The sequence below is a fragment of the Barbatula barbatula genome (genome assembly GCF_947034865.1).
Source record: "Barbatula barbatula genome assembly, chromosome: 6".
NCBI classification, from domain to species: Eukaryota; Metazoa; Chordata; class Actinopteri; order Cypriniformes; family Nemacheilidae; genus Barbatula; species Barbatula barbatula.
The window spans coordinates 24,470,043-24,487,606 of record NC_136765.1 but is presented as its reverse complement, the minus strand read 5'-3'; the positions used below and the strand labels follow the sequence as shown (position 1 = coordinate 24,487,606).

The following is a 17,564-nucleotide window of genomic DNA, read 5'->3' as shown; positions in this document are numbered from 1 at the left end:
AATTTTTTGACTGAATAATGAAGAAAAGGCTCAGAATAGACGGGAACTTGGGGTGAGACCTCAAGAAGCTTTTTGATAAGATGACAAGAAAACATTTCTGCACATTCTAGTGAGCTGGTGACTAAAAATAATAAAACAAATTAAACGTGTTATGTTTGATCATCTTCAGTGTAAAGTTACATTATTCCCATAGTTCCCTCTGTTTTATTAAATTATGTTTATTAGTTTATTATTATTATAAAATGTATTAAACATATGAACAAATAACTGAGTAGTTGTCCAAAAACTTTTGTCCAAAAACTTTTGACATTTTCTTAAGTAAACACGACCATTTATTTTTGCATAATATATATATATATATTTTGATCTTTGCTGTCTTTGAACTCATTTTGATACGAAAATGCGTTTGCAATTCATGTCATAAATAAACTTGACAAACGGTCAATTGATTTTTAGTACATTAACAAAACACATTTTTGATAATCATTTTAACAGATTATTCTTGTGGTATTATGATATTTATCGCAGTCAAATCTAGTGAAAAACAAGTGCCGTACCTTCAGTCTGCGCAGAACCGAAGCCACACGCTTCTGCAGGTTATCCCAGCGCTGGTTTGCATGATTTGCCGTCTCCCGCAGACTACACGCCGTGTCTGTACGATTCTCACGTGCCAGACGTTGATATTGTTTATTGATCAGCTCCAGCTGTGTCAGACCCTCATGTACCTGCCGCTGGAAAGTCTACAAGACACAGAGCGTTACTCCGATAAACAGACTCAAATCTAACCAGTCAGACGTCACAGGATGAATCTCACATCAAACTTCTTCAGCTCTTCTTTGGCGATGGTGTAAAGGACGCCGGAAGAGTTGGGCAGTGCTGCGGTCTTCTCTGATGTCAGGAGCCACTCGTCGAACCGAGAGAAATCCTCCAGAAACTTCTGCCACAGACGCCACGTCTCCTCAATCCTGCAAAATAAACAAGACTTCAATATGACGTGTTATTCCGACGCATGAGCTTCGTGATTTGTTTATGGTTCGTACTTGAGTCGTCTCTCCATAGACATGGCGCAGATGGTCCTCCAGCGGCGGTCCAGGGTGCGCGTGGCCTGCTGGATGGATTCGCACTCGGTGTCGGTAGCGCAGGCGTCGCAGTCGTGCAGCAGAACCTCACACAGGTTTAACACAGACGCCACACCTGTGCTGTGCTTCTCGATGTCTCGCTGAAGCTCCTGAAGATGAAGACCTCATCGTTTATCACGTTCCAACACAATTCAGATGTGGTTTGTTCTCCTGTGTGTGTGTTTGTTGTGTACCTGCTGCAGGTCGAGTTTTCTCTGGATCTCCTGATAGTCGCAGGTGTCGTAGACGATGGGACGGGAGAGCTCGGTCTCGATGTGGCCGAGCCAGGAGCGCAGGTTACTCATGTTCTTATCCAGCTGCTGCACGGCCACCAGAGTCTCCCGAAGCTTCTTTACTCTGATGACGACAAATGTCATTTAGCCGGTGATTTCGTTAAAAATGTTCGAAACTTCTTAAATTGCGATACATTTACATCGTAAAAAAAATTAGCTTTTATTTGGTCTTCAAATGGAAGAAAATATAAGAAATTTCATGGAAGAAAATATAAGAAATAGGTTTATGTTCAAAACAAAATTGTAAATTAAATCTACAGCAAGTTTCTGGCAAACCTGCCAAAAAAATAAAAAAAAACATTCCAACAACTTAGAAAACGCAAAGGAAATTAAATATGAATGAACCGAATCATTTATTTCAGTAGATAAAGCGATTACATTGTTGAATTCATTTGGCCTTGTTAATCATGTGGTGGAAATGCGATACAGTGACAGCTGTAGTAATGTGATGATGTAATGTTACCTGGCTCCTATGAGGTCCAGTAGGTGTTGCCAGCGCTCATTGACGTTGTTGAGCTTGTGTTTTATGTCTAAGGCTTTGCTATCATGACTCGCTCGAGCTAAACGCTCTCCGAGCTCCTGGAGCTCATATTTATTCTCCTCCCCGGCTGAAACCTCCTTCTGATAGTCCTGATGGCGAGACGATCAAACACGTGTCAAAAATGTAAAAAGAAGACTTTCAGATGTTCATAAAATTGGCTTTATTGACATTTCTGTTAATTTGATATCTTTTCAAAGGGTTTTTGTGGTCACGTTCCATCAAGTGTTGGAAATAAAGTAAGTATCAGTGAGGATGTTTTATAAATGTACCTTTCTTAATTTCTCGATCATCTCTTCTATGCTGACATCTCCATTTTGGGAAACTTTACTTTCCATGCGAGTCAACCAATCACAGAGCTCTTTGTATTTGTCGTTGAAGATCGTCCATTCATTCAGCCTCTCGCTGACCTGCTGCCTGCGCAGACACAGCTGCGCACACAAACACACACAGACATTTAACACACCTCAAGTAACAGAGGACAAATCTGAGCATTGCAACTACATTGAAATAAACAAGGACCCTTCCTGTTGAACAAATAAAGCACATATTTCCATTGAAACTGCTCATTTAAGGAAAACCAAACAGCAGATTTAAGAAAAAGTTCCTTTTCATACTCACAGGAAAATAATTTAAAACAGAAAATATGTGTTTCAAACGGCGTGAACCTGCAGTAAAATCTGTCAAGTGAAACAGCAAACGTACACTCGCATCCTGTCATACTCACGCACCGGATGCCACAAACATACAAAAAAAACAAACCTCGCTCAGCACTTGAGTTTCATGTCTGCATGAGATCTGCATTAATCCCAACTTACAAAACACAACTTTAACTCATTTACTGTAAGTGAAACTGTCCCTAAAGTACATTTGATTATTAAAAAAGTGTTTTTGAACACTATGGATGTTTTTTTACTAAAAGGATTAAATAAAAAAATTTAAAAGTGTTTTCTTTACATTTTGAACTCGAATACAATACAGGTCTTAAAAGTTGAAATGATGTTTGTTTAAAGTCACTAAAGCTATCAGCCGGAAATAAAAAACCAAAAACTAAATGACAAATAAAGAAATTACCAAAAATACACATAACAAAATTGCTAAAAAAGTCAAATGAAAATTTAAATATTCAAGTATTATCACTATTAATATTATAAAAATATAATACCACTTTAAAAAAACAAACAGGCAAAGAAGATCAAATAAAAAATAAGGGTTGCAAACGATTAATCTTCCAGAATACTGTCCAGTTTACATTTTATTTGTCTGTGTACTGTACAAATTAATATTGTATTTATAAACACAAAAACACACACACACACACACACACACACACACACATATTTATGTATTAAGGAAATATTTACCAATAATTGAAATGATATATAAATGTTTTTCTTAAATATATGCATGTATGCAGTACACAGACACCTATTATATAAACACTAACTTTTATCCTGGATGTGATTAATCACCATTAATAATAATAAATAACTGTTGAATACAGAGCCTGCATTTTGAGCGTCATTCAAACTTGCCCGGAAACAACAAAGTTGAGACCTGTAGTCCCTGTGAGAAGACAGATGCTGCGGTGTACCTGATGACAGATCTCTTCCCACTGTCGCTGCAGGAGCTCAATGCGTTCCTGCAGTACACACAGATCCTCAGGACTGATGTAACTCGACAGAGACTCTCTCAACACCGTCAGACGAGTCAGATCTTCCTTCCATCCGTCAAACATACTCTCTAGATCCTGCGTGAAACAGATTTAGGAAAATGTACAGGATTAAAAGACACAGTACTGTCCGGGACATGATGTGTGATTTTTCTTAATCATCGCGCAAACTTTAAATCTGTACACAAGGTCATTTAAGATGAGACGTCGTTTTTTAACCTACTGAACGGCTCACAGGTTTTGAGTAAAACGAGTGTATTTGTTGTATGTACCTTGCATCTCATCTGTTCAGAGTGAAGCTCCTCTTGGTGATCTGGGAGCGGTTGAGAGAGTTGACGTTTAAACGCTCTCAGTTTCTCCAGAGACCCTCCGATACCCTTCTCACATCTCTCCCAGTCCTGCACACACACATCAAACAAACCCTGAAAGTCTTCTGAAACCACGTCTCGTGTTTTATCAACTGAGATTATTTCTCATTTGAACTGCAAAGCATTTGGATATGACTGGACTGTTTAGGGTTTAAAGTCAAACTAAAAGGTTCAGTGATAATATCTTGGCACTTTAAGCAACAAATAACTTCACAGAATCTTTTTTTAAATACATGAATATATATATATATATATATATATATATATATATACAGTATATAACATTAAACTGGAATCAGGTCTTTCAAAATATAAGATTTTCACTACACAATTATTCTGGAGTTCAAGAAAAATAAACATTGATAATAAATATTGATGTTTCGATCAACATTATTCATTTTATAAAGAAATTATATGAATAATATTTTTTGTTTTGTTTTCTCTTTTTTTGGCCAATGAATCTCAAAACTTAGTTTCAAACGCTCAATCAGATATTGGAACAGAATTATTTACAATATTATCATGTGTTGTGATGATATTAATAACAACAAAAAAGTATTTTTTACAGTTTAAAGTTTAACGTGCTGAATACAAAAATCACATTTGCTTTTTTACTCTAGATTTGGGTATTATTACTCGTACGCAGAAATGACAAGGTCCTGGCGTAACGCTGAAAAAATAAATGTATGTCTTTTATGACTAATACTGTCCTCATTCACCAAGTGACAGATATAGTCACGCATCATCCCTTCATCCCATTTTCCCTGAGCTACACACATTTCTAGAATTTTCTGACAGTGACAATAGGAAAATAACTTGAATATGTCAAGTTTAGAAAATAAATATTCAAAATAAATGCAAATAAACCTTTAACGTACGGAGAACCTTTCTGTTTCTGTGTGCCGGAAAACAGTTATTAGATTATAAAATTCAGATTATGAAAGGTAAGAAAGAGATGGTTCCTTAAAGAACCTTTGACTGAATGGTCATTTGTGGACCCCAAAAAGCTTCTTCTATGGCATCGCTGGGAAGACCCTTTTAAGCATTTATTATTTTAAAAGAGTTATTTATGAACTCAGTATTAACAAAGGTGCAAAAGAAACAAATGGGAATCAATATTTAAGGATTGGTTAACTGAAAGAAATGAATCACTAAAACTGATCCATCTGGACTAAATGTGACATATTCTTTGTACCTTGTGCAGGCCGGCCAGCTGTTTCTTCTGCTCCTCCAGACGACTGTTAGCGAGTCTCCAGCGCTCCTGGAGGTTCATCAGCTCTTCCTGTAAGGAGGCTTCAGCTCGTGAGTCTGCAGACAGGAGGAGCTGTCTCCCCGTCTCCACCGTCAGAATATAACTGCCCTGCTGTCTCAATAAAACCTTCTCTTTCATCTGCGGGAAAATCACATCGCCAACAAGCTATAAAACAGCAAGAGCAGAGTCATGTGAATCTATAACAGTTGTGATGTTTGTTACCTGAACTTCGTCCAGCATGACTCGGGCCTGCTGTAGAGGAACGGGCGTTCCGGCTCGCAGGGTCTCGCTCTGATGAGAAACCTCCACCAGCCTCTTTCTGAGTTTCTCTGCCATCTCTCTGTATCGATGCCACTGACGCAGTTGACTGTCGATGATCCCCCTGCGCTGCTGGGCGCGTCTCACCACCCCCTGCCACTGGCTACTGAGCAGAGTCAACTTCATCCTGAACTCATCTCTGAGAACACACAATAATCATGTCATTTCATACATATTTCATGTGAAGATCTGACTGATATATATCGAGATACAAGCACTTTCTGGTACGAGTACAAGGATTAGATTACAATCCTATAGACATCTAAATGTCTTTACATCTTTCACACGTACATCTCAGCGATCTCACTGGATGGAATCATTACGCTCATCATACATTTTATTCATTAAACAAGGAAAATTATGAATAATTTACAGAGACTACATTCACGATGTTTACACAGAAACAATATATATTTGATGTGAATTGAACCATTCATTTTATAGCAGCTTATTTATTTAAGTTATGTGAGTGAATGAAAAACAAAGTTATTGGCTTGGGAATAAATGAGTCGACTCTGAATCACGCGGACACAAGTCGTCTGTCGTTAGATTTGCGACACTGCACGCGGTAGACCAATCACAGCAGACTAGACCATCTGACCAATCAGATCACATCCGAAAGGAGCGGATAAGACTTGCCGAACAAATCATTTGAAAGTCCGTCAAAAAGTAAGGTAATAATAATTGCCTTTTATCAGAAAATGTTATGTTCTTGTATGTACGTAAGCTTGTTGTTGGATTCTCCATAAACCAAAGTAGGACTCTCCTTATAAAATCACAACATATTTACTCTTTAAAATTCTGTAAAGCGGCTTTGCAACAATGTATTGTGAAATAAAACTGAATCATCAGACGATCCTCACCTGTCATCCACCTGTTCCTGCTCCAGCATGTGCTGTCCATCGCTGATGATAGAATGAAGAATCTGCTGTTTGCTGAACATCTCTGCCTGAAACAACTACAACACAGACACACTTTAAACTTTGCGAACATGGCAGACATGAAGGCGAGACGGTTCTAGCACGTCTGCTCACACATCTCACCTCGTGAGCTCTCTGCTGCTCCGACAGACCCTGAAAGTTTCCGGATATCTCCACGGACAGATTCTCCTCCGTCTGCTCCAGGAACTCCATCCAGGTCTCGCACTTCTCCAGAAACGTCTGCTGCAGCAGTACCAGAGCCTGGAGTTTGCTGTGAAGACCATTTACAACCTCAGCGGGTCTTTGTAAAGACCGTAAAGAATCAGGCACAAGACAGAAACCGCGTAAAGGCAAACCTGAATCTCTCGGTGGTCTGAACCGAAGTGTTGGACCAGCCTCTGTTGAGGTTCTGCATGCGTTTGATCTCAGAATCGTTGAGAGGGAGTCTGTAACCCAGTTCATTCAAGCGCTCCAGATCAGGAACCGTGCTGCTAAACTTCAGCATTTGTTTCTGCACGACAAACAAAAATGTATGAAAACAACTACGATGGACGACTGGTAATGTCAGCTGGGTCGGTTTGGCTTGTTTACCTTCAGCTCCTCCATGCGATCCCGGATCAACGACTGATCAGACGAACCGTTTGGATCTTGACCTTCCAGAATCTCTTCGGCTTCAACGATACATCGAGACAGAGAGTCCAGCTGCTCATTAAACGTCTCGTAGTCTCGTACTCCAGCCTGGACGAGTAAAACACTTCAGTACCCGACACTAAACCAGGGTCCGTATTCACAAAACCTTGGATCTTGGCATTAAGAGTTCTCCAAAACTGCAGGAAACCTGTTTTCTCTTAAAACCAATTCACGCTGCTGAGAGCAAATAAATCTTAAACTAAGAGAAAGGACGGGATTGACCTTGTTGCTTTGGATGATGTCAGCAGGGGTCTCCTTCGGTCATTAAATTATATAAATATTATAGATCGAGGTATCATCTTTAAATGACATATTTGAATTAAGATCTAATGCAGTCACAATCAAATATATTTTTTTTAAATAAAATGATTGCCATTACAAATTAAGATTATAAAATAAACATAAGTGATATACTGAAGTGAAGCGTTCATTTGCTAAAACTGATAACTTAAAAAACATGTTTCTTATTGTGCAGTCCAATTAATATCGACTAAACTGCAGTCTAGTTTTTATAAAAAAACAAACACAATAAATACATGATAACAAAATAAAAACGCTCCACACCGCTCACTTGCTCTAGTGTGTGTATTGCCATCTAGTGGGCTCTTAACATTTTCTCACGCATGTGCTGTCGTAGGCGTTTTGCCCTTGTTGGTTCAAAATTTGGGCTGCGCACGGACGTGGTTTTCGAACGCGGACGGACGGACTATACATGGGCTTTTAGTGACTTATGAGTCCTCTTCAATACTCCTAACGTCTCACAGGTTAAGGAGCTACGCTTTTAAATATGCTTTGTGACATACTCAAAGTGCAAAATTTGATCTGATCTGACACAGATGTGTGCCGATGTCTCACCTGCAGCACGGCCTGCTGTCGACTCAGACTCTGCTCTACAGCGCTCAGTCGTTGAGCAAGCGTCAGGTGATCAGACTGGAGGGAGGCGGCGGCTGAAGTGTCCACCTGCTGTTTGAGTTGCTCTCCCAGCTCCAGTAAGACTTGAAGAGACGTCTGAACCGGAGCTTGAGACCTCAACAGCTCCTGATGGAATATAAGATGTCATAAAACGTCAATGACACACAACCGCTAGAAGTGAATGCAAAATAAACAGTTCAGCACGACTCACAGCGCAGTCCTGGATCCATGTGGACACTTCATCTTCTGTGATGTCTTTGCGGCTGGCGCTCTTCAGCAGTTGGTTGGCTCTCTCCTCTGAGCTTTGAACGCTGCTGTCGATCTGTCTGTAAAGATCTTTATAGCTCTGCCAGAGTTGTGAAAGACCTTTACTGCTCTTCAGACGCTCCACCAGCTCCTCCTGAAGACCGTTCCATCTGAACGACACCAAACACACATTCACAACTTTCACCCCTTAACAAACCTCACAAAATTACTTTTCAGAGAAAAACAAATAGATGTGATCTTTTTGTACTCTTGTACAGTTTCTTAGTAAAGTGTTCACGATGTAGTAAACCCAACAGGAAGTTTTTATATGAATACAGCCATCAATATTTATGTGAAAATACTTTACAGATGTTTATATAAATTCCAGATGTTTATTTGATGCAAATAACAAGTACAGACAGCACTCCACGTCACAGGATTTTTTTTGGGCATTTTTTTTTATAAATTACACTGTGTGGTCAAGGTTGACAAGCTATTTCTGATTCTTTTATTAGTTCAATATTTATAAAACTCCCAGAAAACAAGTGTTACCAATTGTAATAATTTATGAAAGAAATATCTTCTTGTGTGTATATATATATATATGGGTATTATTTGTCATTTATCTCTGTTAAATCACATTTATAAAAAAAAATATAAATTACAAAATATTATTTGTTTTTGTTGTGTTAAAATATACTAAATAAAAAAACATTCATCTTGAATAAATATTTATAAAATCTTTTTTAGTAAATATTGAAAGCACGTTCCACAGACCCGAACACCACGCGCTGTATTATTATTATTATTTTAAATAAATTAAAATCTGTTACAGGGCAAGTTCCAGTCAAGAGGGAGATATTATAATAATCATTAATAATTTGAGCGGCTGGGTAAACAATTTAGCTGGAAATGTAAAGATAAGTACGCAAAGCAGCCTGCACTTTTATGTTTCAACCAGCGGTGGCGACAGAGAAGCCAATGCATGACTTGTAGATTTAAAATAGGTGCTTTCAGGTTTCAGATTTAAAGTAACACAGACAAAGATTGAAAGAAGCATAAATGTATTGTAATGCCTTGAAGGATTTCTTCGATTCTTTGTCTCACTTACCGGGCGTTGATGTCTTTTAGGGAATTATTGAGCGTGTCACAAACAGAAGGGTGACATTCTTTCAATATCTCGTGTGTAACAGCTCCAAACTTTCTCAGACTGCTTTCTTGTTTCTCAAGCTCCGTCTGTAAATTCTAAAGACATCAGACAGAATCAGGCTCATGACTTTGTGTTTAATACAGAAGTGGATGAGCGTGTGCTTTACCTGCAGACTCTGCACCTGCAGCTGCGCAGCTTCCAGAGATCCCGTCAGCAGACGATAGCGAGACACAGAATATCGTCCCTCCGTCAGGTAGCCGTTGATCTCATCAGACGCTTGTTTGTATTGACTCCACGTATCCTGAACAGACTTCAGGCTGATCTTCAGCTGACCGATCTGATGACACATGCATTCATTCTCTTATTTTTGGAACAAAACTGCCAAACCTGACCATAGTTAAAGAGTAAATACCAGGTGGTCCAGGTTGGCCCATGTGTTATTCAGGGTTTGGAGAGACTCCATGACCACAGCGCACGCCTCGTCCGTCTTATTTTGGACGAGAGCACACGCCTGTTCCTCCACTCGCTCCAACTCCCTCTCCTTCTCCTTGATCATCACCTCCATCTCCTGATTCACAGAGAGAGGGCCTGTTAGACAATATACTGTATGTACTCTAGAAGTTGTTCAATTGTTTGCGTTTCGGGATGGACCTGGCAGTCCTTGAGTGCATTCTGGACTGAGGACAAGTTCTCAATCCTGTGTTTTCTCTTGAGTCGGTCCTCTTGAGCGTTCACCCACGCCTGAAGATTCTGCACTTTACTCTCATATTCATGCCAAGACGTCAACAAGCCTTCTAGATATTGTACCTGAAACAAAAACAGAAAAACAGTTATGAAACAAAACACGAAATGTCATGATGTTAATGTGACGTCCTGTTGAGTTAGGCAGTGACAAAAAAGACTAGAAATATCCATCAGATTAGACCGCATAAAAGATTATGCTTTAATATTACTGGTTCATAATCTTTTACGATCTGGTTATATAATCATGGTTGGTCAGACGAGAAGAAAAGTAATGTAACTTATTTTTTTAGGAGTAAACCAAGGTAATAATGTATTTATCAGCACAAATCTGATGTGATTTTGACTTTGATAACCGATTGAAATGATTTGTTTCATGCCAGCCAGATTCTCACTCTCTCTGTTATGCGAGTCTGTAGAATCTGCCAGCGACGGTTCATGGCTCCCAGTTTCTCTGCAAAATCGGTCGTGTCGCTCCGTTTGATCTCCTGACCTCCGATCTGAAGGACGGACTGATTTACAAAGTCTACGGTGAGCTGTTTGCAGTTGATGTCCACTCTGAAGCCCTGCAGAAAACAGAAAAGAGCGTCAACGCAACGATACACCGCACGTACAAGAATAACAGTCTTGAGGAACTGCGGTGCTCATGTAGATCTTCTACAGGTTTAAATCTGATGGCAACATAACAATAAAATAATAATCCATCCACATCTTTTAAATGCAATGATGTGCTAATAGCATCTGTTGTACCTTGTACCGCTGTAGGTACTCCTGGATGACCTTTGACCCGACCGCCCCCTTGAGATTCTCTTCATCTTCCTCCACGACTCTCTCCATTAGCAAAATCCAGTTCTCAAGTTCAGCGATAGTGTGATGGGACACCGGCTTATCCGTCTCAGACTGAAGCAAATAAATAACACAACATCCCTTTATGACCGTAGACTAGAGAAAATACGAGAAACTGAAACCAATTTGATGGAGCAAATAAACGAATAGAAACGCCGGTCAGCACCTGGTGTAGTTTCTCCTGCACCACTGGTATACAGGCGAGCAGTTCAGACCACTGAGAGTCCAGCAGGCCGAGATCAGACCTCAGAGACGCCGTGTCCGTCTTCTTGAGTCTCAGCAGCTGGTTTCCTTCATTTAGCACTGATGTCTTCAGACTGGAGCGGCTTTCCACCTCTTTACTGAAATCCTGCGTGTGTTAAATGTGTCATTCATGAAAAATACAATATATATTTTTTTTAAATAGCTGGTAAAATAGAGTTATTATCGTTAACTAGAATTTAAAGATTTTCAAACATTTTATTTAAATGAAAACAAATACAATATGAGCCTAAATATTAGTTTGACAACACTAAAAAACTAAATGAATATTAGCAAGGTTTTATATATTATCAACAAAGTGAAATAAATTTAAGACCTTAATCTGGAAATACATATACTTTTAAGTAAAAGTAAATCGAAAAAAGACAAAATCACAACAAAAATTTGAAAATGTTAACTAAAATTAAAATGTAAAACTATAAAAGCAAATTTAAAAGTATTATTACTGTAAAAATAGGATAAAACTAAAATAATTATCGGTAATAGGAAGTCCATAAACCATTTATAAAAGTATCGTCAGAAGATGCTTCAAAACACAATTTTGCTAATTCACAAGGGTTATAGACAACAGTTGACAACATTGACATTTTTTGATTTATTCAACATTGTCTTTAGTATAATCAGTCCCCAGATATAAATTTGCCCTATTTCGCAAATGTACACAATTACATACACAAGAAGTGTGGGCCCCTTTACTTCTAAAATGTCAAATTCATTTATTAACATTAAATAAATTTGACGAACCAGAAAAGCTGACAGCTGGTCTTTAACAGTGTCCTTCGGACCGGCGACGGATTGCTTGTTCCAAAACTCCAACCGTTCCCGAGCGTCCAGCAGCCAGCGGCTCAGTTCATCAGACTCATGTTTATACCTGCGATAAACAGCGAGCGTCCTTCACTGCACATATTATGAAAAACATGAATAACTGAATGCGCTTTACGGAAAATGACCTGGTCCAGTGTTTCAGCACAGAATCCAGATGCTGTAATTCCTTGTTGATCTTCGAGCTGTTGCTCATCCAGTGTTCACCCAGAGAAGCCAGCTGATTCTCCAGACTGGGACAGCTGACGTACGACAGGAGCTGCCTGCCATCCTCCAACACCTGATGTAGTTTGTGCTGATGCTCGGTGAGACTGGCCTTCAGTGCCTTTAGGGTGGAAATAATAGTAAAGTGGAGAACATCATGTCAGTAATAATCCCATTATCCACCATAAACCCAAGAGTTACTCCTATGGCTCGTTGAATTTTATTGACAGGCCAGAAAAACATGATGTACTTGATAAAGCTCAATTCTCTCGGTTAGTCCGTCTTCGGTCTCTTCCACCAGGCCGACGGTCGGCAAATCGCCCTCCACCACCTCCAGCAAATGATACAGCGTTTGATAGTCCAACACGAGACGACTCCACGTCTGTAAATGTGCACATGCAAACATAAACATACAAAACAATGTATACGAATCCAAGAAGAGATTTTAACCTAAGAAATATGAATACTTTCTATGCATACAGTATTCACAGGATATGCTCACTCGATCTAATGCACAGTTTTTTAGAGAAGCTAAAGAAAGCTTTATTTACAAATGAAGCATTTATTTAGCTAAAATGTCACCTCTGAGATACACTCCAGCTCAACTCCTCTCTTGTGTGCTTGCTTGAGAATGTCTTGAGCTCCGGCTAGCGTCTCCTCCAAAATCTGACTTTCGCGGGGCTGAACAAAGGCACTGATTTTCTTATAGAACGTCTCGGTTAGGACCATGTGCCACTCCAAGCCTTGGAAAAACTCCTGGAAACGTTTCAAAAACGCACATCGAACTTGTTAGAACAATGACCGTTTTCCAATTTTGCTTTGTTTAAACCCGTTCTTTATTTCCTCCTTCACCTTGTGTTTGTCTAGAAGGTTTTGCACATCGTCCACTGAGCTGGCGATCATCGTCTGGTCGGCGGTCATCTTATCCCGAGCGGTGTCGACCAGGTCGATCAGATCCTGCAGAACTCTCTCGTACTGATTCCTTAGGGCCATGTTCTGGTTCAGTCCGCTCCGCCGAGAGCCCACGATCATCACCAGCTCTTCATGAGCATCCTTTCAAAACAATCGGTAGTTTGATATATTCAGCTTTGCACATTTTAAAACGGAAATGTGTTTTGTATACCTGTAGCTTCAGCAGCTGATTGGTGGAGAACTGGTCGGGTTGTAGCTCCGCCCCTCTGGCCTTCAGCTCTGTGATTCTGTGCTCGAAGCCTCTCAGCGTCTCTTCTGCTTCTGCGAGAGTCTGTCAGAACAAAATTCAACAGAATTCAATACAAACGATAACTGTGATTTTTTTTTTCGAACATGATTTTAGTCCGATTACCTCTGCTTGTTTAGTTGTGGTGTGGTCAAGTATTCCCGTCATTTTCTGGACGATCTGAAATTTACTTTCACCGAGCGCAGTGCACAGATGCTGCATCTCCGTCTGAAAGAGAAACAGGAAGTGAAGTCATGATGTAGAGCTGAACCATGCCTTGCAAGATGATGTCAAAAAACACCAACACGCTCACCTGAAATGCTGTGAGCTCAAGCATTTTGCTCCGCATGGCGTCACAGCGGCGCTCCAGGCCCGAGTCCAGAGCTCCCAGTCGGCGGGTCAGACAGTCAAGTGTGTCCTTCATCACATCCTTCTTCTCTTCATACAGACCCACAGCGCCCTCTAGCAGACCCTGGCTGTGGTTGACCTCTCTGGTGACCTCTACTAATTCCTTTCCTAATGCCTGTTGGGCAAGAATTTCACTTTAATTTCACTAATATCTGTATAAAACTGAGCTTCAACAAGAGCAAATTTTCAGACCTCATGGTTGGAAAGCTGCGTCTCAGCGTTCTCCGTTAGCAACGCAGGTCCAGAAAACAGCGTGTTCTCAACATCATCCACCCAAGAAGATGTGGCAGTGAGCGCTGTGTAAAGCTGGCGCTCCATGAGAATGACGTCTCTCTCTGACGCCTACAAAAATCAGACATTACACGCTTTGCAGAACTACCGTACCAAGCGTTGTGAAAGCAATAAGAGGTCAGGTGGTTACCTGGGGACTCATGTCGTGTATAGTCTGACTGAATCCATTGTGCAGGGACATCAGGGTGGACTTGTCCTGGATTTGAGCTTCGCTATTATAAACCGGAGCTGTTATTTTCACCCGCCCTGCTCTGGAGTAAACCTGACAATTTACACAATAAACAACAAAACAGATGATCACTAAATGAAACATTTATTAAAAAAATCTATATAATATAAGCAGAACGTACTGTGCTGTGCTAAAACCAATAAGTGCATATTCCTAATGCGCTCTTTAAATAACTAAAAAATATTGCGCTATTCAATTGCTCAAAATAGCATGTATCTGTCAAATTGAGAAACTTGCTTATTAACTGTTAGCATAAATCATATTTTTTTTCTCATATTTGTACACGAAACTGCTGGAAATAAATGGTTAGTAAAATAAAATGAATTGGGGGAAAGTCATCCGGTCTCGGCACCTAAAATCTACACTTTTTGCATACATATAAAGCCATATCTAACCTAAAACCTTGATTTTGAATCATACGGTTAATGTGAATGATATTTGACAGTACCGACTGTCTGCTGTCCTGCTCCAGTGTGTTCATGAGCAGCTGTAGTTTGGTGTTCATGTCTTTCTTCAGACTCTGCCATCTCTTCATTCTCCGTCTCTTCACGGCCTCACTGTCTCCCATCACCTCCTGCTCAGGTGAGAGGTCCTCTGTCCCACTGCAGAGGGGTGACAGATGATGTTAAAAGAATGAACTGATGTTTTACGATATTAGAGTTAGGAGAGATGTCGCTCGTGATACCTGGTAGGAGAGGTCGGCGAAGACTGCCGGGTGAGGATCTCCTCTCCACGACTGGCTACAGATTTCAACAGCTTCTTCTGCTCTGCCAGTTGCTCTTCCAGTTCCTGGTTCAGCAGAAGAAATGTCATTATAAAAAACACTATCATTCATCTACCTACGTAGACATAAATGTAGGACATTTTTCTAAATGCCAGTCAGGTATGTTCTTGACTTACTGTATGTTATATGAGATAATAAATAAAAAGTACCTTCTGTCTCTGCAGGCTGTCCTGTTGCTGTAGGGTGCGTGTGGAGCGGGCCTGAGCCAACCAGTCCTGTACATTTGGACTCTGAGAGCGACTGGAGTCTGATTCACTGGAGTCTGACGCCTCTCGCTGGGCATCCTGCACGACAAAGAGACTAAACATGAGCACAGAGACATTTCTGTGTTCAACATATTAAAAACACATTACAAACATTTAGAATAATCATCTTGCTGGAAAGTGACAGCCGTGCAGAGAAACCCAGTGCTGCTGAATAATAACTGAATAATCCAACAAAAGCTCAAATATTATGGTTATAGACCGTTTCATCGGACGTGAGCGCCCCCCTGACCCCCAGTTAACTTAATGTCTGTGTTTGGCAAGTGTCTAATAATATAACTACTGATATTTTATTTAATGTATGGTAATATTAATTTATTTTATTATTTTACTGTGTAATAATCATCGGTATGAGCATGCTTACAAACACGTACCATGGTGAAACCAGATCTACATTTGGACATTTGGCAGACGCTTTAATCCATATACTGTAAGTTGCGTCTTTGAGAATCAAGCTTTTGAAGCAATGGCATTCCTAACCTGTATGACTTTCTTTCTTCTGCAATATTCTGACGATATTTTGAAAAACGTTGAAACAACATTGAACCTCATTGACTTCCCTTGAACACAAAACCCCTGAGATATATCTCTAAATATCTTCTTTTGTGTTTCCCAGAAGAAAGTTTTTGACCCACACGAGGGTGACTGAAGCCTGACAGAATTTGCATTGTTTGGTAAATTACACCTTTAAAGTCTCACCTGGATATTGACGCATTTGTCCTGCAGCATCCTCTGCAGCTCCATCAGGCTGCCCTTCAGCGTGCGCAGTTTCCCGGTCAGCTGCTCGGCGTCCTCCCTGTTCTCCGGCTGGCCCTCCAGCAGAAGGGTCTCGCTGTGTCTAGACAGCTCGGACAGAGCCAACACCTTCTCTTCGATTTCCAGCAGCATGTTCTGCAGGAGCAGCAGAAGCGAAGCCAGCTCAAACATGGCTTTGCTCTCATCCCACACCTACATTATCCATAATCCCTCACGTGCCATGCTCCCAGTAAACATGCATTCTTCAGTTCCACAACAGGAATATATACAAGACACCTTATTTATGCCCAATAACCACCTGAAGCATTAAAACTTTATAATTTAAAATTCAAAGCGTTGTATACTGGGACATAATCTTCCGTTAAAGGCACAAACGAAGCTCCGCCCCTTCTCTCACAAACCTTTAGTATGTTGCAACCACCCTCATGAATATTCAAGACTGGGTTGGCTTTCTTACGAGCACCAATCACCTCACAGGAATCCACTAATATCCTTAACACCCTAATAACGGTGAACCGTTCGCATAATCTGATTACATCTCGTACCACAGACGCCTTAAGTATCAACTCATGTGATCTCTCAGAGGACTTCTAATGCGGTTCTTAAAATCATCATAAATTAATTCACTTGAAGGCATAAAGCAGTCTGATATTATCATTGAGTTGAATAACTGCTTTTTATAGTATTAAATACATTTACAGTATAAGTGACATTCAATGATCTGTGGGAGATGCTCTTACCTGGTAGCATTGCTCATCATATGAGTCATGAGTACAGGAAGTGAGGTCACCGCGAGTGCTATGCAGCCATTGGTCCAGCTGATCGGCCTGGTTCAGGTAACGCTGTAAAGCCTGAGCCTGCTGCTGCCTCTCCACACGGTCACTCAGTTTCTCCTACAAAACAAAAAACATATGTTTATCAAATATTTATATCTTTAAAAAACTAAATAAAAACATATGCAAAATAAATAAATAAATGTTTTGTTTAATGCAGCAAAAAAGGCTATTAACCCAACTTCAACAAGACCATAACACCAATAAAACAACAAGTAATAAAGAACATTATATACAGTAATTTAACAATCCTTATAACAATATAAAAATAAAATCAGATTATCATTACAAAAAATCTTTTATTTAAAAAGTCCCCGAGAACCGGAAGGTCGTTTTTACTTTCGTATTTTGTTCGTGAGTTGATGTATAAAAACAGCAGACTGACAGTTGAAGGGGAGGGGTTAACAGATGCTCCGCCCAAGCCACCTAACATTCGTTATTTAAGATGGAT

The 17,564-nt window shown here is 40.0% G+C and overlaps 1 protein-coding gene across 3 annotated transcripts in view; it reads right to left on the bottom strand.

Moving 5' to 3' along the window:
* Window positions 1–17,564, bottom strand: part of syne1b (spectrin repeat containing, nuclear envelope 1b) — an 83,982-nt gene that overhangs the window by 9,272 nt on the left and 57,146 nt on the right. Inside the window, exons 92-129 of one of the 3 annotated variants that reach the window (XM_079459177.1) lie at window positions 17,021–17,173; window positions 16,224–16,415; window positions 15,411–15,545; window positions 15,163–15,266; window positions 14,926–15,079; window positions 14,379–14,510; window positions 14,150–14,299; window positions 13,863–14,072; window positions 13,676–13,777; window positions 13,475–13,594; window positions 13,204–13,404; window positions 12,934–13,107; window positions 12,602–12,733; window positions 12,276–12,472; window positions 12,070–12,196; window positions 11,231–11,413; window positions 10,969–11,118; window positions 10,614–10,784; window positions 10,129–10,284; window positions 9,890–10,045; window positions 9,644–9,814; window positions 9,439–9,572; window positions 8,293–8,497; window positions 8,025–8,207; window positions 7,071–7,217; window positions 6,836–6,990; window positions 6,603–6,750; window positions 6,423–6,517; window positions 5,464–5,698; window positions 5,185–5,379; window positions 3,894–4,019; window positions 3,544–3,699; window positions 2,222–2,380; window positions 1,875–2,041; window positions 1,313–1,475; window positions 1,041–1,228; window positions 815–965; window positions 558–740 (exon numbers count right to left, since the gene is read on the bottom strand). In XM_079459177.1, the coding sequence (XP_079315303.1) occupies window positions 558–740; window positions 815–965; window positions 1,041–1,228; window positions 1,313–1,475; window positions 1,875–2,041; window positions 2,222–2,380; window positions 3,544–3,699; window positions 3,894–4,019; window positions 5,185–5,379; window positions 5,464–5,698; window positions 6,423–6,517; window positions 6,603–6,750; window positions 6,836–6,990; window positions 7,071–7,217; window positions 8,025–8,207; window positions 8,293–8,497; window positions 9,439–9,572; window positions 9,644–9,814; window positions 9,890–10,045; window positions 10,129–10,284; window positions 10,614–10,784; window positions 10,969–11,118; window positions 11,231–11,413; window positions 12,070–12,196; window positions 12,276–12,472; window positions 12,602–12,733; window positions 12,934–13,107; window positions 13,204–13,404; window positions 13,475–13,594; window positions 13,676–13,777; window positions 13,863–14,072; window positions 14,150–14,299; window positions 14,379–14,510; window positions 14,926–15,079; window positions 15,163–15,266; window positions 15,411–15,545; window positions 16,224–16,415; window positions 17,021–17,173 (6,060 nt within the window). Of the gene's footprint in view, window positions 1–557; window positions 741–814; window positions 966–1,040; window positions 1,229–1,312; window positions 1,476–1,874; window positions 2,042–2,221; window positions 2,381–2,570; window positions 2,691–3,543; window positions 3,700–3,893; window positions 4,020–5,184; window positions 5,380–5,463; window positions 5,699–6,422; window positions 6,518–6,602; window positions 6,751–6,835; window positions 6,991–7,070; window positions 7,218–8,024; window positions 8,208–8,292; window positions 8,498–9,438; window positions 9,573–9,643; window positions 9,815–9,889; window positions 10,046–10,128; window positions 10,285–10,613; window positions 10,785–10,968; window positions 11,119–11,230; window positions 11,414–12,069; window positions 12,197–12,275; window positions 12,473–12,601; window positions 12,734–12,933; window positions 13,108–13,203; window positions 13,405–13,474; window positions 13,595–13,675; window positions 13,778–13,862; window positions 14,073–14,149; window positions 14,300–14,378; window positions 14,511–14,925; window positions 15,080–15,162; window positions 15,267–15,410; window positions 15,546–16,223; window positions 16,416–17,020; window positions 17,174–17,564 lie in introns of those variants that run through there. The other 2 variants (XM_079459176.1, XM_079459175.1) reach the window with 2 other exon arrangements.